Source organism: Microtus pennsylvanicus, chromosome 9 (genome assembly GCF_037038515.1).
Source record: "Microtus pennsylvanicus isolate mMicPen1 chromosome 9, mMicPen1.hap1, whole genome shotgun sequence".
NCBI classification, from domain to species: domain Eukaryota; kingdom Metazoa; phylum Chordata; class Mammalia; order Rodentia; family Cricetidae; genus Microtus; species Microtus pennsylvanicus.
In genome coordinates, this window is record NC_134587.1 from 10018748 (window position 1) to 10041544 (window position 22797).

At 40.1% G+C, this 22797-nt stretch overlaps 1 protein-coding gene across 1 annotated transcript in view; it reads left to right on the plus strand.

The window, feature by feature from the left end:
• Ola1 (Obg like ATPase 1) overlaps nucleotides 1-22797 on the plus strand; it is a 119457-nt gene that overhangs the window by 44087 nt on the left and 52573 nt on the right. Inside the window, exon 5 of the mRNA XM_075984882.1 lies at nucleotides 11890-12065. Within this exon, the coding sequence (XP_075840997.1) occupies nucleotides 11890-12065 (176 nt within the window). The remainder of the gene's footprint in view (nucleotides 1-11889; nucleotides 12066-22797) is intronic.

The following is a 22797-nucleotide window of genomic DNA, read 5'->3' on the forward strand; positions in this document are numbered from 1 at the left end:
GCCAAAACAGCCTTGATTAGTCAAGGAGTAATTGGATGACTTGATTTTAGCAAGAGAATGAATTGGTTGATGATAGCCTGTAACTAAGTGTAGTGGTTCTGTTCAGATGAATACATAACATACAGCCATCAGATCCCGACAGGTAGAGCTTATGGCAGTGCTGACAATCTAGTGGTGGGGTGAGAAGACAGAAATGGAGGTCAGCAAGTTTGCCATAAAGTCTTTCGCTACAATTTTTGAGCTAATTTTTGAAGGAATTCAACATTTGTATTCCCCCACTTTGGGGATAAGTGTCAAAATCCTGTATCTTGTTATTGTAGTTCCCCGAACTGTCCTCCAAAGACGAAGGTCTAACGTGGTCATTTGATCAGAAGTGTTGCATCCTTTCCCTTCCCTTTCTGTTAAAGATCTGGAGTGAGTGAACATGGTTTGTTAGTGCAGCAACCATTGGGTAAGCTGACTGTCCTCCTTGTATTCCTATCTAACTGCCTGAAGTCTTGGTTATGCCAGAATATTTGCATACTGCATTCTTATAATAACTCCTTGGTTATTTTGAAGACTGCATATGAAATAGAGTACAGTTTTTAACAAACATCCTCATTTATAAGTAGTCGTCAGTAAGCCCAGTTGTACTGTTACTATCATCTCTTTATCCCTCCCCCAAGTATAATATACTAGTTGCGTCTTCCGTGCTATAATGTGTATGTGGGCCCACAAGTGCCAGTTGCATAAAATATGGAGTCCTTTTTTTTTTTTTTGCTATGTGAAGGAAATAGCAGAGGTAGACCTGCATAACTAGCTAAAGGGGTAATAAACGCCATAAGGTATAGGCCCATCCAAGTCGCTCTGGCACTGGCTTTGATTTGGCACCACCTGGTGGTGAGTACTTGCTTTGGTTTAACTATCCGTGGTCATGGCTAGATTTTTGTGGACAGATGAGATCTCTTGAAGTAGGCTTCTAGAAATCTCTCAAGTAGTTGGTGTGTATTTTGTTGGGCCAATTCAAGTGGGTTGTATTGGAAGACTAGCGGGAAAGTAAGATCCTACGTAACGCAGTCTGTTCCGAAGGACATACTTGTTTATTGTCTTCAGTCTCTCCAGTCTTGGTCTGCCTTCCGTGCTTCATTTACCACTTAGAACTGTGAGTCGTGTAGCCAAGAGCGTAATCATTTTGTCTGACATATGTTGCCTGGTTTGAGGGTATCTACTACTTCCATAATAATACTTTTGTTTGGTCCAAAGATGTGATCCCCTGATATAGTCATCATCTTCGTATTCCAATACCAAATAAATGATGAGGGGTTCTTCTATTTCTTTATTCCCCCCTTCTGTATATTAGAAAACTGAATTTAAAGTAAAAACCCAATAATATTTTGAGGAATGGCTGTATAAAACAGCTGTTTTTAAAATTAATCTGTATTTTTATTAATTAGGCCTTTTTAAAATTAATAGCTATTACATGTCTACATTGTTCAAGTATTTAAACACCAGCTTAAAACTCTAGTAGAAACAATGTTTTCTCTCTTATCACAGCATCAATACATTTAAATATGCTACTAAAAATAATTTATACTTCCATCAAAGCCTGTGTGTGAATCTGAATCTACATTCCAGTTGCTCTGTGCACTGCCTCTTTTCTAGTTTGAAGCCTTGAGGGTTTTTCCCATCAACCTGTTATCCTTTATTCTAGATTAACTTTTTTTACATTTATTATATGCTGATCTGTCTTTCCTATTTGATTGTAAATATCTTGGGGAGCATAAACTAATTTTATTCTGCTTTCTTCCCCTTCTGTAAAGGTTTCACAGGAGAAGAAAGGGCCTGAACTGCTCTGGGCAGCTGGTTTCCTCCTGGTTGCTCAGGTGTTGCTCAGCTTCTTTTCTGCGTGCTTGACCTCGTGTGACCTCCCTTTGTTTTGATGAACTTGCAAGTCCCTTCAGTCTTAAAAACCTGGTGGTTTCTGTTTAGAGTGCTGCTGATTGGATTGTTTTTCTTGGACGGTTGTAATTGGTCAGACACTTGTTCAGGAGCTGTGCCCATCTGCTTTTGTTTACCGAGTGTACTTTTCTGAGGTTTGCAATATGAGATCGTGGGACCTCCTTGCTTGGCAGTGACTGTTCCAGTTTTCTTATCTTGAGGAAGTGCCTTTCCACCCAACATCTAATAGAGACTTGTTTAAAAATGTCTAGAAGGTGTGTATTTTTATGGTGCTACACACACTGAATCCCAGCATTCAGGTGGTAGAACAAAAACAAAAAAAGTAACGTTCTACAAACAAACAAGATCATAGAGAAAGTTCTGAGAGAAAGACTGCAAATGGCTGCCTCACTAGTGGAAGGCTGCTCAGGAGATCAGGTCAAACCCCCCCCCCCCCAAGTCACATTCATTCCTTTTTCTTCTTTGTTTGTTGAGACAGGGTTTCTCTGTGTAGCCTTGGCTGTCCTGAAATTCACTCTGTAGGCCAGGCTGGCCTAAACTCACAGAGATCCGCCTGCCTCTGCCTCATGAGTGCTGGATTAAAGGCGTGCGCCACCACCGCCCAGTTCACATTCACCCTTAAAATGCGTAGCTTCGTCTCCCCTCTTCTGCAAAGCAGCCTTAGAAGAATCCAGATCTGCGCGTTCCCTACTACCTCTGACTCATATAAGAGTTTGGAGATTTCTTTGGAATAAAGTACAATAAAAATGATTATTGAATATACTGTGTGATTCCTGGGACAAATATATATTATTCTAAATGCAGTTTCTGAGAAAATCAGTTTTATATATTTCTGAGGAGTGGTATTATAGGGAGGGTGAAATGCAGAGGACATAGGGCTTTTACTGCCATTTATGTTTCTGTGAATAAAGGGTTTCACATGTGCTACCTGCCGTTCAGTAAATAGACTGAGCAGCAAATCTTGGATTATTTTCTAATGCTGGTGCCACAGTAGCGCACTTTGAAACTCTCTCAGCCTTCCCAGCCTTCTTCTGCACTCAGTCATGCGTCTGCTGAGAATACTGTTCCTCCTCCTACCTCCAAAGCACGTCTCACACACAGTATTTTTCATAGCCTCAGTCTCACTGAAATGAAATCTCCATGAGTTTCCTCTGACCTTTCCCTGTATTTAAACTGCTGCAGTAATCTGTCCATTCTATTCATATGACCTGTAATATGCACTTTAAATATTAAAGCATATGATCCTGTTCCTAGCTGACTGATCTTGTCTTTCCATTTCCACCTGTGCCTTGGTCAGAGCTGATAGATACACAGTTTGGTCTAAGGTAAGATAATGAATAAGAGAATCAATGAATGCTTCTGTATTTATTCATATTGAAAATAAATATATAATGTCATAGAAAAAATGTACATTCTAGAAGCTAAAACAGCAAAAGATAAATTTCACAGCACATATTAACGTATTCAACAGACATTGCTAGGAAACCAGTGCTGAGCATATCAAACATGTAAGGTAGCGGATACAGAAAAGTCCTTATAATTTCTTGTCACCTCTGAATTCCCCATCAGTTAGTGCTGGGCTCTACTCCTTTAGATTATAAAGCACCTGCATAGAGTTCCAGAGAAGAAAGTGGTCTTATGATTTTTCTCAGTTGCTCACTTTCTTCCATCTGTATGGCACACTTGGAGAAATGTGGTCTGAGATCTCTCCTGAGTCTGACTTTGTAGCATGAGAGACTAATGATCACCAGAGAGCACATAGACTCGTTATGTAGATGACATGAGAGCACTCAAATCTGAAAATAAAACAAAGTAGAGTTACAAAGACTGTTTAGTTAGGGGATAAGAAGGATGATCTTAATGAGAAAAAGTAAAATGTAGTTAATTATCCAATTGGAAATGTATAACAGTTAAAAATATCTGGTGCTGAGAAGGATGTAGCTTAGAAAGAAGGCATATATATGTATGTATGTATGTATGTATGTATGTATGTATATCCCTATATATATGTATATGTCCCTATATATGCCTTCTAAGCTTTATGTATATGTATGTGAGCTTGAGCTGAGGATATGCACATGGAGAAGATATTAGAGGGAGGCCTTTTCTACAGGTGGGAGACAATGGTGTGTTAGAAGTCAGGACACCAGTGAAGACAATGGTGTGTTAGAAGTCAGGACACCAGTGAAGACAATGGTGTGTTAGAAGTCAGGACACTGGTGAAGACAATGGTGTGTTAGAAGTCAGGACACCAGTGAAGACAATGGTGTGTTAGAAGTCAGGACACTGGTGAAGACAATGGTGTGTTAGAAGTCAGGACACTAGTGAAGACAATGGTGTGTTAGAAGTCAGGACACTGGTGAAGACAATGGTGTGTTAGAAGTCAGGACACCAGTGAAGACAATGGTGTGTTAGAAGTCAGGACACTGGTGAAGACAATGGTGTGTTAGAAGTCAGGACACTGGTGAAGACAATGGTGTGTTAGAAGTCAGGACACTGGTGAAGACAATGGTGTGTTAGAAGTCAGGACACTGGTGAAGACAATGGTGTGTTAGAAGTCAGGACACTGGTGAAGACAATGGTGTGTTAGAAGTCAGGACACTGGTGAAGACAATGGTGTGTTAGAAGTCAGGACACTGGTGAAGACAATGGTGTGTTAGAAGTCAGAAGTCAGGACACCAGTGAAGACAATGGTGTGTTAGAAGTCAGGACACTGGTGAAGACAATGGTGTGTTAGAAGTCAGGACACTGGTGAAGACAATGGTGTGTTAGAAGTCAGGACACCAGTGAAGACAATGGTGTGTTAGAAGTCAGGACACTGGTGAAGACAATGGTGTGTTAGAAGTCAGGACACTAGTGAAGACAATGGTGTGTTAGAAGTCAGGACACTGGTGAAGACAATGGTGTGTTAGAAGTCAGAAGTCAGGACACTAGTGAAGACAATGGTGTGTTAGAAGTCAGAAGTCAGGACACTAGTGAAGACAATGGTGTGTTAGAAGTCAGGACACTGGTGAAGACAATGGTGTGTTAGAAGTCAGGACACTAGTGAAGACAATGGTGTGTTAGAAGTCAGGACACTAGTGAAGACAATGGTGTGTTAGAAGTCAGGACACTGGTGAAGACAATGGTGTGTTAGAAGTCAGGACACTAGTGAAGACAATGGTGTGTTAGAAGTCAGGACACTGGTGAAGACAATGGTGTGTTAGAAGTCAGAAGTCAGGACACTAGTGAAGACAATGGTGTGTTAGAAGTCAGGACACTGGTGAAGACAATGGTGTGTTAGAAGTCAGAAGTCAGGACACTAGTGAAGACAATGGTGTGTTAGAAGTCAGGACACTAGTGAAGACAATGGTGTGTTAGAAGTCAGAAGTCAGGACACTAGTGAAGACAATGGTGTGTTAGAAGTCAGGACACTGGTGAAGACAATGGTGTGTTAGAAGTCAGGACACTAGTGAAGACAATGGTGTGTTAGAAGTCAGGACACTGGTGAAGACAATGGTGTGTTAGAAGTCAGAAGTCAGGACACTAGTGAAGACAATGGTGTGTTAGAAGTCAGGACACTGGTGAAGACAATGGTGTGTTAGAAGTCAGGACACTGGTGAAGACAATGGTGTGTTAGAAGTCAGGACACTGGTGAAGACAATGGTGTGTTAGAAGTCAGGACACTGGTGAAGACAATGGTGTGTTAGAACTCAGGACACTAGTGAAGACAATGGTGTGTTAGAACTCAGGACACCAGTGAGATGCTATCAGGAGACTTGCACAGCAGAAGTAGCTCCACACTCTAGGTACGATGAATCCCAATTCTAATAAAAATATCAAATTTTTCTGTGTATTTAAAGTATCTGGTACAGTATAGAACAATAAGTGGGATCTTGTTGAGAGGTGAACCCTCCTGTCACTAAGGAACAACTTCTCTCTCTGCTTCTGTGGAGAGAGAGTCGCTGCATCGCGGCACCTAAAAATGTGAAGCCCTTGAGCGGTTGAATATAATTAACCACAGGTGTTGACTCTGAATTATAATTCATAAGTTTTAAGTGACTTTAGGGGTTTCTTAGATGGTATGATTGTATAATTATGTACAGTGTAAGAATAGTACTAGTAGCTGTTGGGCAGGATTTTCTGGTGTTTTGTACGCCTGAAATAACTGTGGTATAGTAGTGTTTACTAGTGTCAGTTAAGTGACGACACTCACAATCAAAGGCTTCTTGTTTACAACTATCCCACTAGAAGCCTCCATTTCAACAGAGCTCATCTTTTTATATCTGTTTCTTTCTATCTTATCTTCCTCACCCAATATTTTTGTTTCGATTCATTGCTTAAAAGTATGTTATTTGGGAGCTGAAGAGATGGCCCAGTGGCTCTTCTTCCAGAGGACCTGAGTTCAATTCCCAGCACCCACATGGCAGCTCACAACTGTCTGTAACTCCAGTTCCAGGAGATCTGCCATCATCACACAGACATGCATGTAGGCCAAACACCAATACATATAGAATAAAGATAAATTAAAATAAGAGTATGTTATTTTTAATTTTAATAAAGTCTTCAAAGTAAGGGAAGATAATGAACAAGATTTTTTTTTTTGATTTCTCGGAACTCAACTGACCCACTTTATTATTCTTATAGTCAATACTTATTTGTCTTAAGATCTGGATTATTTTTAATCACAGCATTCTTGATTGCTTCCATATAAGTTAATTAACTGGTGCAAAAGCTCCCTGTGAATCATTTATAATTTATTTAATTTTAGATTAGCCTCTTAAAGTCAGCTACATGTACATTTTGTTTTACTAAGATTTAAAATTTTTAAATGTATTTTATGTATTTGAGTGTTTGGCTTGTATATGTGTATGTGCATTGTTTGAGTGCTTGGTGCCTGCAGAGACGAGAAGAGGGCAACAGCCCCCCTGGAACTGGAGCTACAGACTGTAGTGATATTTTGTTTGTGTTTTAGCAAATAAAGCTTGCCTGAAGATCAGACCGCAGAGCTAAACTACTGGAGGCCAGGCAGTAGTGGCACACACCTTTAATCCCAGGACATCTCTGTTAGTTCAAGGCTGCCCTGGGCTACACAAGATTGAATCTGTCTAAAAGAGAAACAGAGGTCCATACAAAGGTGATCCCTACAGTTGGGATCCCATGCCTCTAATCCCAGCACTAAGGAGGTGGAGACAGGAAGGGATATGACTGGGAAGAGACAGAAAAGGTCAAATGGTGTGCACTGATGACAATACTATACCCAGCTCATTGTTTTCTATGCTGACTTCAACATAAAAGCATATGTGTGCCTATATCTTCTGCTTTAGAAATGTGGCTTCCTGACTTTTTAGTGGTTTGGGTAGGAATGAATTAAAATGTAGATTTTTCAGAACATTTGCTGTTTACCTTGAAAGACAAGCTGGAATGTAATAATATGCAGATGCCTTGATGCTGATTTGATATGACTGTTTGTGTGGCGTTTCTTATCTCTTTTTCTAGAGCAGTGGTTCTCAATCTTCCTAATGCTGCAACCCTTTGTTATAGCTCCTCATGTTGTAGTGACCCCCAAACATAAAATTATTTTCGCTGCTACTTCACAACTGTAATTTCACTATTGTTATGGATTTTAATGTGAATATTTTTAGAGTTAGAGGACCTAAGGGGTCATGACCCACAGATTGAGAACCACTGTCCTACCAAGTATTCAGTTTGATTATATAATACCTTTTGCTTCATATCTAGTTTGGGCTTTTAAGTTTTTATGCATTGGCTTTACTATAATGCATATAAAAATCCTTTGACTTGAAACCATGTAGTGATCTCTCAGCTTCTCTTTTTGCCTTCCACCTACTCTGCCTGGCCCAGGCTATCCTGAAACTCACTGGCCTTGAACTCATAGAGACCCCGCCTCCTGAATGGTGGGATTAAAGGTGTGTGCCACCACAGCCTGCCTCCAACTCTAGTTGGAGTTGTTTTCTGCAGCTGACGTTCATCCTGTCTTTATGTCTCCCACTCCCGTTGAGTTTCTTCTCATGGCATTTGGGGTACAGTGGTGTGCTGCCATTGCCTTTAGTTCTTTCCTACTTCTGGTTGGTCTTTTAAACACGCTCTTTACATGAGAGTCATTGCTGGCTTCCTGCTGCCTAACGAATGAGATGCACACTAGACGCTGCTAGCTGTAGCTTCCTGTGTCTTTCCCTCTTCTGTGTACTCCTCTCCACTAAGGTTCTTTTCAACCTTCAGTTCAGCTTGAGGAACATAAACCTCTGTGAACTTTTATTTTTAAACTGTTTAATTATATCTGAGATCCTACTGGTTTTTGTTTGTTTTTAGCCCATTTATGCTTTTTTAAAACAGACTAGTTTGTTTTGCCAACTAGTTTGCACAGTGTACAAGACCAAAATCTTGTTTTTGTTTGAAATTCTCACAGTCTTAGCACATTGGTAGATTTATAAGGGAACTTATGTTGGTTGGGAATGTTATAATTAGCGAGTCATATTGTAGTTTGCATGTGTGTTGATGGTGGCAGTTTACATATCAAGTAATTCTTTATCCCTGCATTTTATAGTGTAGAGAATAGAAGGACAGGTCCAACCAGATCTTGTATCCTTTTATACACAAGACAGCCCTAGGTGTGCTGTGTAGAATATCGCTTCCGTGGTTGCGCTCTTCAATATGGTATGAAGCTTGACATTTTCTCCTAACATCTAGCATCCAAGAATATTTTGCAAACTCAGATGTAAGAAGTAAGATAGCAAAGTATGAGAGATGCTGGTGTGTCTCATTGGTGGAATATTTATCTATCACATGAGAGGATTCATTCTTAAGCACCAGCAAAACAAAAATCACATGAAAAAAACCACCAACACCATACAAAAGAAAAGGGTCTGAGAAGAAACTCATAAAGACAATAGCGGAGAGCAAGGGAGCTGTGCTTACACAGCCGCAACGAAAGACTTGGTGCTCTCAGGTGAGCAGCCAGTCAGTCTTGAAGAATGTTGACTTGGTATCATGAAGGCTAGTCGTGAATCCATCTTCCTTCCCTCCCTCCCTCCCTCCCTCCCTCCCTCCCTCATGTAAGGTCTTGTATAGCTCAGGCTAATCTCAAACTTACACTTTGAGCCTCCGTCTCTCAAATACTAGGAATCCATGGGTGTCCCATGATACCTGACCAGTGCTTGTGGTCCTTGCTATAGTGGATTTCTGATAGTGTTGTGGAAGCATATGGTTTGAGTTATAAAAAGGCTTAAGACATGGAGATTTAGCAGATGTAGGCAATGCTTTCAGAATGTTTAGGTCTGAACTGGGGGAAGGAAGACAGCAACTAAAGTGAAATTAATGTCCTGGAGCGATTAACATATTTGATTCAATATAGAATCTTAAATTTACTGAATGAAGTGTTTGAGGGAAAGAATTTGTGAAATGGAGGATGTACTAATAGCCTAAGGTGTCAGTAAATCAAAGGAACAATCTGTGAACAAACATTTACGGGAAGGAAGGAAAAGAAGAAATGACTTCTGTGACAGAGAGTAAAACCACCTAGTACGGTGGTCCATGTGTCCATAAAGGCTGATGGTTCTGGTGTTCAACAGCATCCCGCAGTAAATGCGTTAGGAAAATTTAAATGCAGCTTCTTAATTACAACCCTCAATTTTATCCAAGTGCCCAAGATAATGGAGAGGAACCTGGTATTTGAAATTCTACTAAAAGAATAGGAACGTTAATGTAAGCTTCTTTATCAGTTTGTCTCACTTAAGCTTTTCATAATGAACAGTTTTTATAAAATAGGCCACTCTTTTTCTAAAACACAATAAAAAAGTTTATTTTAAATTTTAAGATTGTATTAAAAAGGTTTCTAAATTTTAGTTACAATTTTGGTCTTACAGTAATTAGCCAGAAAGAGAAAATCATTATTACTATATATTGTGTCTAACCGTGTGCGTGTGTGTGTGTATGTACAGAGAAAGACTGAAATATTAAATACAACAAACCTTTGCTTTTCAAACTCTTATTTTAAAAAGATTGGCCATAAACTAGGTCTAAATTGGGTTCCACCACAAAGATTACCCAGCAGTCCTATCACGTTTCCTTTACTATCTTCATCCCAAGCCTCTCCCCCGAGGTGCTCGGCCGCTCCCCGTCCCTGCTCTGGTCAATAACCTAGCCTTAGATCCTCAGGAAATAACGGCAGGTCCAACTCCACCTCTCTAGTTTTCATCCAACTGTCCCTTCTTCCTGGGGTAAAACTGAAAACACTACTATGCCTAGTGCACCTCTCTCCTGTCCGCTGTGCCTTAGTTTTCAGGGCTGTTGTTGACTCCCTGTGGTCATTAGCTCTATAGAAAGATAATTGTACAGGATGATTTTCACTGAGTGTCATAGAAGATGCAGTTGTTTCTTTTCTTTCTCCCCCCCACCCCACCCTTCCTTCCTCTTGATTTGGCTTCACACAAAGTTGACCTTGAGGTCACTGTATAGCCAGGCATGACCTTGAACCTCTGTACTAGGTTTACAGGTGTGTCCCACTGCACCCGATTTAAGCACTCTTGGAGATGAAACGAGCTCACTGCAATGCCAGAGAAACACTCCCGACTCACCTGCACCCCAGACGGACTTAGTTATCTCCGTCACTGGCAATGCTGCCTGTTGTTCTTAGTAAGAAACACTATTGTGCCCGTCAGCTGGGGCTTATGTGTTTGTTGTGTTTAGTAGGAAGTACACCCAGTTTGGGTTTTTTTGGTTTTTGTTTTTTGCTTATTTTGTTGATTCAAATTCTGACATTTGATACATCAGTTTCATGCCCAAAGCACTTAAATATTTAAATACCTATATTAATAGCAGTATATATGTATGGCTGAACAATCTACATTAAGATGAAAAATCCTCAGCGCTTGCGTTTTAGAACTCCCTATAACCTGTAACAAGAATGTCCTAGTCTATGTTTCATAAAAATAAACTGTATTTGCTATTTCTTTCTCAAATTCAAGCTATCTCACAAGTCTATAATACTTCTGTCTAAAATAATTGATACTCTATGTTAGAAAACATTTCTCAGGCAGTATAATCAAATGGATGATTTTGATGAAATTAATTTATGTGTGTTTACTGTTTTGTGCCTATATCACTGCTTTCTGTTTATAATATTTCATAGCATTTATTCATTTTTGTGATACTGTTCTTTATCTGGTAATTTGAGTAAATCCCAGCTGAATTATGTTGCCACATTATGTCTCCCGAAGGGCATAAAGTCAGTACACATGCTTCAGTAATATCTGGTTGTTTTACCCTTATGTTTCCAGTTGGCAATTTGAAATTATGGCTTCAACTGCACTTTAAATATGTGATAATAGCATGTGTTTCTAATAAGGGCCAGCACTATTTTGTTCAGATAGTGTGAATGGTTGTCACTCACATACGACAAATGCACCTTCATCTGCTTCTTTGATAGCCCCCTAAAAACCATACCCTCAAATCAGGCCGATGAAATTAGCTGCTGTGTAAATTGTGTGTCTGAGTGGTTCATTATCTAATCACCGTCAGAACCACAGTGATAAAGTAGATTGAAGCAGAGAAGAGGTCTGCCAGATGATTTGAGCTCCCCCCAAATCTGGTTTCCCTTGGAAACCCTAATAGTGCAGTTTAGAACTTCAGGCTTCCACGCCTGCATTCAATGTCTTTATATCCCAAACTTGAAAACAACCGGTAGCTCTGAAATAAAAGTTCTTTTTCCTATAAAGATAATAATGTTAACTTGTCCGTATCAGTTTTTTCAATGTTGACGCTCTTGAACGGTTATTTCTGTGGTTAGTATGTTAAGTGTTACCAAATGGTGGGGGATGCTGTGGTCTGCTGGAGAAGAGTTAAGAATAATTGATTTGATGTAGCTGTTTGCTCGCCATCTACAGTCTTCACTCTTCACTCTGACTCCTTCCTTTATCTGCGTACTGAATGGTTCTCTTTAACTCACTTTAGGTGCTTTTGAAGATGATGATATCACGCATGTTGAAGGAAGTGTAGATCCCATTCGAGATATAGAAATAATTCATGAAGAGCTTCAGCTGAAAGATGAGGAAATGATTGGGCCCATTATAGATAAACTAGAGAAGGTGGCTGTGCGAGGAGGAGATAAGAAACTAAAGCCTGAATATGTAAGTAAACATTTACAACTTTTAAGGAAATATTTACTGTTATTATTGAATTTTAAAATAAAATAAAAACTGATAAGTTTCATTTGAGGGCACAACAAAAGTATCATGGTGATTAGCAAGCCATGGTGTAGTAATATTGAGAATTTGCAAGGTTATGGATTTTTGAGTTTTAGTACTTAGTGAAACATAGCTTTGCAATGAAAAACTAGGTTTTGAAATATGAACATATGGACTTTATAGGTTTGAATTAGTGATTTACACAAAAGATGGATCTTACCTTGGGGTAGACAGAATGAGTATACTGTGTGTGTACACGTGTGTGGCATGTAGGTGCACATATGGTACAGTGTACATGTGAGGTCAGAGAATAACTTCAAGGGTTGGTCTTCTCTTTCCATTTTTATTGAAACTGGGCCTTTAGTCGTTCACCACTGCATGTGCCAGGCTAGCTGCTCTGTACACTTCGGGGATTCCCTCTCTCTGCCTGAGGAGCACTAGGGTTACAGATCCTACTGTGTGGGACTTTATGTGGATTTTGGGGATTTGAACTTAGGTCTTTGTGCTTCTATGGCAAGCACTTCGCCTAGTGAGCCACCATTATCTACACTACTTGGATATATTTTTAATCACATTAGTGAATTATTTTTAGTAGTATTGTGATAGATGTTTCAAGGTTTTGAAGTTTTATACAGTGGAATTGTACTTTTCATTAAAAAAGGAATGCCATAATTGTACTGTTTTATTTATTAACGCCTTCCAGTAACTGTTCTTGCCTTATGTGTAAGTTTGTTGTAGAAATAACTTTCTCTTTGTATGTTACTTTTATTGCAGTGTTTGTTTTAGTTTTCTGAAGGTGATTAGACCATTTCCCCTCCCACATTTATCTTGGTGTTTTTAAGACTGCACTCCTTAGAAAGAAACCCCGTGGCTCACAGAGCCGCAGCGCACCACTTCCAGAGCCTGCTTGCTCTTCTGAGGCTTTATGTTTCTGCTCTAAGCCAGCCTTTCAGTTCCTCTGGGCTTCCTTACTTGCTCACAAGCTCCCCTCTTTCTGCCATGTGGCTGACCTCGCTTTCATTCCTGTTCTCCAGCAGTTGCTGAGGTCTACAGCCATCTGCCCTGGGCTTTCCTTTTCAACCCTAGTGAAATCCTTCTCTTTAAATAAACTTTGGTTTTTCTGAAGGACGGAAGGATTCTATACTTGTCTTCTATTATTATCAATAAATAATAGTTAAGAGTGAAGCTTGATTTGGGGCTGGAAGACATGTGTGTTATCAGTTTCCTTTGTGCTCTTACTGCTCTTGGTCATTTCCTGTACACATGAAGTAGAGAATGAAGAGGTGTCTAATGAAATTGCATGAGGGTTAGGATAGAGAAGAAAATGGAAGATGAGTTTAAAAACTATTCCTTGGCTGGGAGAGGGGGACTGGAATGTACCTGTCTTCTGGACATGCCACGACTGCTGTGCCCATGAACTCACAGCGGCTGTTTGCCAGCATAAGACCCGCACAAGTACAAGCCGGTCATGGAGCAGGGAGGGGCTCAAAGCTCCCACCCCCAACCTGCATGCTATTGACAGCTAATGGCTGCTGGGGCAGGAAGAGTCTGTTTTATTTAAGGGTCTGGTCTTTGTTGCATTGACTGTGCTCCAGTGAATGCCCCATACTGATGAGTACATGAGTAATACAAATTGTACTTGGTGGGTTATTTAAAAATAAGGAAAAGACACAAAATTGGGGTGGTGGATCTGGGAGGAGTTGAGGTAAATATCCAAATACATTGTATGAAGTTATCAAAGAATTAATAAAATGTATAAAATAGTAAAGGTTAATACTAAGACAAAAATAATATTTCTAGAGATGGAAATGTTGCTTAGCTGTAGAATGTTTGCTTAGCGTGTGCACACACATACATAAATATCCTCACATACATGGCTATGCACCCCAGCACATACACAGATAGCAGGCATACTTGAAAGGTCAAAGCAGGAGGATCAGAAGTTATAGGCAAGCCTTATTCCTTACCGGAGGGACTGCCTCATTGTTGCGGGAGGTCCTCCCGCTTCTCCAACCTATAGCTGCTGAGATACCAGTCCATTGGGGCGTGGTCTCTCTCCCTTTAAAAAAGCGGCCACTTCCCTCTCCTCTCTCTCTTCACTTCCTGCTCCGCCGGCGACTAGACTCCTGGTTGCCTTTTAAACAAAAGGGGGAGGAGAAGCGGGAGGACCTCCCGCAACACCTCATGAATAAAAATGGGCGGTGAGATGGCTAGCGGGTAAATTGACACCCAAGCCTGACAATAGGAGTTTGGTTCTCGAATCCACATATGCCCTGTGGAGCCTGACCCCCATTACATGTGTGTATGCATAATATGAACATAAATACATACATAAATATGTTTAGAAAATCATCTCCTATTTTGTCTTATAAGAACTTTATTGTTAATCTTTCACATCTCAGTCTGTAATCTACCTGGGATTAATCTTGTTGTTAGGAGTGTTAAGGTAATTATCATGTTTGATTCTTCTCCCTATTTGGTAAGATGTTGTTCAGCAGCCTTTACTAAAATCTGAAATACTTCTCTTCCTACTCCAGTGAATGCCGCCTCCGTCATAGCAAAGAGCTTTGGAGTTTTAGCTCTAAGAACTCTCTTGCTGAAATGACAGCGACACACTAAAGACTTACTCCACTTTGCCATGGCCTCATTTTAACCAGTTCTCAAGGGCGGTAAAAAAAGAATTCTTGGAAGGGTGTGTAAAACTTATTTCTGAAATGTGTAGCCCAGGTTGGCTTTGAACTTTGATCCTCCTGCCTATGGGATTCTAAATCCTGGGATTTTGAGTGTGTAAAAACATGTATGCCATAGGCTAGTAATTTTCTTTCATTCATTCATTCATTCATTATATGTACAGTGTTCTGTCTGCATATAGGCCATGTAGGCCAGAAGAAGACACCAGCTCTCATTATAGATGGTTGTGAGCCACCATGTGGAATTGAAATAGAACCTCTGGAAGAGCAACCACTGCTCTTAACCTCTGAGCTACCTCTTCAACCTACTAGGAGTTTTCTTAAATGACTTAAATATATCTTCTTGTTGTTATTGTCGTTGGGACAGAGTGTCACATAGCCCAGGCTGACCTCAAGCTCTAAATAGCCAAGGATGCATTTGAATTCTTGATTTTCCTGTGTCTGCCTTCCAAGTTTAGGGATCATGGGGGTGTGCCACTGCACCTGACTTTATGTTTGCCTGACATAGAATCCAGAGTTTTGTTCATGCTAGGCCATCGTACTACCATCCGACTTACATCTTCAGCCTCCAAAAGCATCTTCACATTTTCTTATCTCTGTTTCTGGTAACTTTTGTTTTCCTTTCTGTCTCCAAAGATTTTTACCTATTCTAGATCTCTTATAAAATAGAATTATATGATTTTCATTCTTTTCTGTTTGGCTTATTCCATTAAACATAATATATTCAAGAATATCAAAATATCTATTTTTATCACTTTTATTTACTTAAGTATATGTGTGAGTGCCAGCTCACATGCATGTGTACCACATGTGTGCCCAGTACCCAAACTGCCTGTAACTCGATGAGCCAGCATGTAGGTGTTAGGAACTAAACTGTAAGAATAGCAATACTGTTAACTTCTGAGTGGTCTCTCCAGCCTCTTTATTGCTATTATAAAATAAATTTATAGAAAGCAAACCCTAAAGTTAAAAAATACTTAAGTTCATCAATCAGTTTAGAAGTTCATGACCCATAGGCTGGGGGAGATAGTGGGTGAAGTATTTGTAAGAGAGCCTGAGAGTGAGCCCAGAACCCATATAACAATCCAGCTGCCCTGGCACACTTACAGTCCCAGTACTGGAGAGACAAAGACAGCAGGGTCCCTGGACTGCTGGCCACCCAGCCCAGCCTGCCTGGTAAACTGCAGGCCAATGAGAGACTCCTAAGCAGTGACGCTGAGTTTGTCTTCTGGCTACCACATGAACACATACATACGCATCCGCACAGACATGAACACAAACACACACAGAGATCAGTAGTGATGGCTGGAGAGATGACTCACTGATTGAGAATGCTTGCTGCTCTTGCAGAAGACCTCATTCCCAACACCCATGCCCAGCAGCTCCCACCTGCTTAAAATGCTATCTCCTGGGGATCCACTCTTCCTAGCATCTGTGGGCACTTGCACACACATACACACACATCTATTTTTAATGTATATTAATCAGGAACATACTTAGATTATTATAGTTTATTATTTGAATCTATTCTATACTTTCAGGAAGTTTGAAAGATAATTTTTTCAAAGTGAGTGATAAAATCCTTAATTTGATGTGGTAATATCAATGCGGAACTCAAACTTTATGTCTTGTTTTTCTGCTGCCATGAAGTGACACCTTGACACGGCAGCTTATAAAAGAAACCATGTCTTGGGGGCTTGCTTTCGAGAGTGAATTCATGATCATAATGGCAGGGAATATGGTGGTAGGCAGGCATGATGCTGGGACTGTAGTTTTAGCCCACATCTGATCCACAGCTTCAAGGCAGAGAGACCAACTGGAAATGGTGTGGATTTTTGAAAGCCAACCCCCAGTGACACACCTCCTCCAACAAGGCCACCTCCTAATCCTTCCCAAGACAGTTCTACCAGCTGGGGACCAAGCATTGAAATACAGGAACCTATGGTAGCCATTCTCATTTAGACCAGCACACTGTGGTAGGTTGGACTACTTCAAGGGTGCAAAAGTAATTACTCTAGACACTGGTGAGGGGTTGAACAATGCTGCTGTTAAGCAACAATTGGAAAGGTTGAGCTAGTGTTTCCTTTTTGCTTTTTACATGAGAACCTCTGCATAATTGACTACAATTAACCAAATAATCCTAACACTATATTTTGCTTAATTTACAGTAATTATTTTTGGTAAAGAACTATTGTAAGGTTTTAGGGAACAAATTGGCTTCATACTTGGTTGTATAGCATGTGAACATATAGGTAAAAATTGCTAGAGATGAAAAACTTCTATGACCTTTACTCTCAGAAATTTTATTTTTAAATTGAAGCTATTAGTTGAAAGGAGCAGATTATTTTAAAAAATAAGATTTTCATCTTAAAATAAGACCATAAATGCAGTGAGCTTAAGAAAATACTCAAGAACAGTTTGTTGTATAGTCATATGCCTTTTGGTATTGAATTTTAAGTCGTGCCAGGACAGCTCCTGGAAGCTCAGCAGTCTGCTCTCTCTAGTGCTCTGTCACTCACAGAGGAACCTGCTTTTCCTTCTGTTGCCATTATGATTTATATCTTGCCTTAGATATTTTTATTTCTGACTTTTGTTTCTTTATAATTTATGCCTACTTAAAATTAGCTTACTTTGTCCAAGGTAGCTTGTCTGGTTCTCTCAGCATTTCTTCACTTGCTGTCTTATGTGTGCTCTATATTTTCTGATCCAGACTCAGGACCTGAGCACTCGCTCCCATTTTGGCAGAGCTCTTACAAGACACCTCTGCATGGGGTCAGATGCCCACTCGTTGTGACTGAGAGACTAAGCTCTTAAGAGAAGTTAAAGACTGGGCCACATTACTTTAGAAAGGACTAGGAGTCAATTACCATGGTGGACAGTGTGTTCAGTATGCTGTGCAAATGTTATGTGTACCTGCACACCCTGTTCTCCACTTGAGGACAGAAATAAGGAAGTACAAAGGTGTTTGAGACCTCCCAAGATAATGCAGAGCATTTGAATTTGGAGCAAGTGTCCCAAATATTGAGTTCATTTGAGACCAGACTATTTTAGTACCATCAGTTTGTATAGCATATGAGACAGAAGTAAATTTATATAAGAACTGATAACAAAAGGCTAGATATGTCACTGGTTTATATAAGGGGGTGTTGGTGTGCGCACACATGCACACGCGCATTAGAATGCTTTCTTAGGATACACAAGTTTGATCTCAAGCATCAAAAACAGTAGATCAAAAGTGGGACTTGGTGGTACACACCTGCAATCCCAGTAGTTCAAGGTCATCTAGGATTCATAGTTTCCTGTCTCAGAAACAACAGGAAAAATTAAAAATAAAAAGTGAGACATAGGAGAATCACAAGTTGAGGCTTGTCTGCTGAGTGAGAAGTTGTCACAAACAAATGACAGCAGAGAGCTAGAGCCTGACGGAGAGATATGATATCATGGCTTCTGAGTGTCAGCTGGGCAAACCGAGGACCTAAGTTTGTATCCTCAGCAACAATATAAAAGCTATGTTTGGTGAAGAGCAATCAAGGAAGATACCCAGCATTGACCTCTGACCTCCACACATATTATACATAAAGAGAAAAAGAAATACATAGCAATGCTATGTTACATATGACAGAGAAACAGTTAACCAAATATGTCTACCCATTCACTTTTACTTTCCCAGTAGCCTGCCAGACACAGGCAGGATTTTTAAGAAGACGAGCTGCTGTCCCCATGAACGTGACCTCCCGCAGGTCTTAGTAGTATCTGGCTTCTCTGTCTGTTCTGCTGCAGCTGTGTCCCTGTGCTTCCTCTGTGCCTCCATCCGCTCCTTACTCCACCCGATGACCATGTCCCTCACTCCAGAGGTCAAGATGAAGGTCTGTGGACACAGGAATTCTTTCCATTTTACAACAATCAAGCCTGAAGCCTGCTTACTCCTCTTATCCACAGGAAACCTTATACTTCTGTTTTTTCTTCTCTTGCATTTAAATGGCTTTTAGTTATAATTTATATACTTAAATATTCGCCCTCTTAAAGTGAACAATTCAAAGGGCTTTAGTATATTCATAAAGTTGTTTTTGTCCTGAGCAATACTTCCTTCCTTTTTTCCTCTACAGATTTTTTAAATGTTAACTAAAATTATTGGGTGCAGACATGTTCTGATAGGATTCTTTTCATATTCTTCATTATTTGCATATACCTTCTGTTACATTCTGAGGACAGAATCTAAATTCTAAACACAAATCTATTTATATTTTGTGTGTGTTTATGCATATCGCTGAAGATAGTTTCATGCAGTGTTTTTAGTATCCCTTCATTTTGACCGCCACTAACCACACGGGATCAAGTGTGCAATTTCTCAGTGGTAGTTGTGTCGTTGTGCAGAAAACTGGAGGTTTGGGAGGTTTTCAGGTTTTTTGTATTAGGGATTCTCGGGGGTTTTGTTTTGTTTTCCCCAAAGACAGGATTCTCTTTGTAGCTCTGGCTGTTCTGGAATGCTCTCTGTAGACTAGGTTAGTCTGGAATTCAGAGATCCACCTGCCTCTGTCTGGGATTAAAGACATGTGCCACCATGCCTGGCATGAACTAGCTTTTCAACAGTTCCAAGAGTTTTCATTGTCAAGTAAAAAGTTTTGGGCAGGTCAGGCTATGGTGGTGCACACCTTTACTCTCTGCACTGGGAGGCAGAGACAGTGGATCTCTTTCTGTCTGTCTGTCTCTGTCTCTCTGTCTCTCTCTCTCTTTTTTTTTTTTTTTTTTTTGGTTTTTCAAGACATGATTTCTTTGTAGCTTTGGAGCCTGTCCTGGAACTAGCCATTGTAGACCAGGCCATCCTCGAACTCTCAGAGATCCGCCTGCCTCTGCCTCCCAAGCGCTGGGATTAAAGGTGTGCGCCATCACCGCCCGGCTCTAAATACTCTCCTTAGTAGCATTTATATCAAAATTTTTATTTATTATTATTGTGTTTGTGTGGGTATTCATGTCACAGGGTGTCCATGCAAAGGTCAAAAGACACCTTTGTGTAATTGATTCTCTCCATATACCTTGTAAAAGTGGCTCTGGGGATGGAATTCAGGTCTTTAGGCTTGCAGAATCATCTTGCTGACTTAATTGCATTTTCTTTACTATTCTTCTTAAAAACTTCTAAGAAAGTTATTCATATATACAGTCTTTAATGGTGCTAATCGTTTTAACAGTTACAAATATTTTGTCTGCACCCTGCTTGTCATCAACTCTGTAGCTTATTTTCCTCCCACCGCCACCCCATGAAACTGGAGGGATATATATATATATATATATATATATATATATATATATATATATATATATGTTCTGTTTGTTGCTTTCTTTCCCTGCTAATTTGGATAAAAGCAGTGAACAGTAACTGTGCCACAGCCTGCATGGTTACTGTTCATGGCTTGAATTCAGCCTAGCTCAGTTTTTCAGAGTTAGGCAAAAGACAGTGAGTTTCCTCTGTCTGTAACATGGATGACCTGACCTTTGGCCAATAGAGGTTAGTTTCCAATAGAGTTTTTGTTTCTTTGGCAAATTTCATTAGCACCATCTTAATTGTTCACATTTCTACCAGAATTGCAGTCTTTATTTCCAGCAGAATAGCCCATTGAGATCAATTTACAGCATCTTAGGGTTTATCTAGCTCGTAGATGATGCTGATTTTTGGTTTTTTGAGACAGGGTCTGTGTATAGACCTCGCTGACCTATAACTAGCTCTGTAGACCAGGCTGGCCTCGAACTCACAGAGATCCACCAGCCTCTGCCTCCTAGTCCAGGGAATAAAGGCGTGCACCACCATGTGGGTCACAAACCTCATAACCGAACATAAGAGAATTGTGAAAGGGGGCTGGACAGATGGCTCAGAGGTTAAGAGCATTGCCTGCTCTTCCAAAGGTCCTGAGTTCAATTCCCAGCAACCACATGGTGGCTCACAACCATCTGTAATGAGGTCTGGTGCCCTCTTCTGGCACCAGAGTACTGTATACATAATATATAAATAAATAAATAAGTAAGTAAGTAAGTAAGTAAATAAAGAGAATTGTGAAAATGTTTCAACATTGAAAGGCTTCTAGTGTGTGGTGACCCGAAATTAGTTGATGGTTAAACATGTAATAGTGTTCCTGACAGCGTTAGCCTGTTTGATTTTAAAATTGTTGTTTGACTTGCTGGCTGAAGTTGTATTTTTTTTTTTAATTATTAAATGAAAATTTTGTGCTTGGAATGAAGACAGAATTTCCAACAATTTCTGAAATAGCCCTAAACATACTTCTGCTATCTTGTGGTTGTATTTTTGCAAAGGACCTTCTCAGCACTGACAGTCAGCTTGGAAAACATTGCAGGTGCTAAACATTCTGTGGCATCAAATGTTTAGCCAGTATTTAATTCCTGATGTAGAGTAAACACATTTTACTCTAGTTCCTAATAAATGACAATATTATATGCATGCAAAATGGTTTTAAAATAAATTCTTTATGGTTTATTATCAGTAAATGTTTGGTTCATTTGCATATTTTATATAGCTGTATATACAGGGCCATTAAAAATTTGCTCAGGTGTAAAGGGGTTATTAATGGATAAGTTTTAGGAGCCCTGCTATAGCCTGCAGCTCTGAACTCTTTCTCATCTCTTCTATAAACTGTTTCCAAAGACTTAGGAACTACATGGTGAGGCAGTCTTGTGCACTGATTACTTTTCTTGCTGCTGTAGCCAAAACCCTGACAAGAAACAACTTAAAGGGGGGAAGAATTTATTTTAGCTCTAGTTGGAGAGTTAGTCTTAGTCTATCACCATGGGAAAGGCCTGACAGTAAGAGCAGCTCCAAGCCACACCCACAGCAGTAGGAGGCTACTTGCTCATAGCTCTGTGCATCAGGAAACAAATATAGACAGGACAGAAAGCATATCTGGGGTCTAAAACCATAAGACTTTCTCCCAATGACCCAGTCCCTGAGCTAGACCCTACCTTCTGAAGTTGCACAGCCTCGACAGCTGACTGAGAACCAGGTGTTTAAGGATGTGGACCTGTGAGAGACAGTTCACATTTGAATCATAACAGCTCTCCTCTTGATATAAAGTCTTTCCCTATATAGTCACATCCCTGTCTGTGGTTCCAATTCATTGTCTAATTACAGATAAGTTCTAAATTTGTGTCTAGCCTTGATCTATCCTCTGAGCTCCAAATGAGTATATTTAATTCCTGACTTGATTTCCCTTTGATTTTTTTCAATCAAGGTCATGCATCTAAAACCATGTGCTAGAGCACTACCTCAGGCCCACCTTCCTCCCTTGTTTCTTAGTGTACTGTGCTAGCATCAAACCCAAGACCCTGTGTATAATCCGTCATTCCCACCCAGCTACATCTCTACTTTCCCTAGTTGACCCTTTTTGTTTCCATACTTAAGCATATCTTGTTAGCTCTAAGATTTAGTATACTTATAAAACTGCAAGCTAATACAAAATTCATATGACAAATTTATTCTTTTGTTTTATTTTTGGTTTGACTTGGTTTGGTTTGGATTTTTGAGGCAGAGTTTCTCTTTGTAGCCTTGGCTGTCCTGGAACTCATTCTATAGACCAGGTTGACCTCGAACTCAACAGTGATCGCCTACCTCTGCCTCCTGAGTGCTGGGATTAAAGGTGTGCATCACCATTGCCTGGCAAGTTTATTCTTAATTGTTGGGACTGTTTGGAGTCCTGGCCTCCAGCTGCTCTTCCCTGCTAGAGATCTTTACTTTCCTTCTGATTTGAGTTACTGAAAGCTGTGTCAAAGTTGTTTACCAACTCTGCTTCACAAGCACGGGTTGCCTTGGCCTTGAGGATCAGAGGATAAGGTTTTCACCTGTTGGCACACCTGACTGTTGGGTATATAAGCCTCTGTGGGGCTATTGAATAGGGGGCTTCTTACCAGTGACTAGAGGTTTATGTCCCCGTCTCTCTGTGTGAGTCTCTGTGTCCAAAGGTCGACCCCTTGCCCGAAGCTGG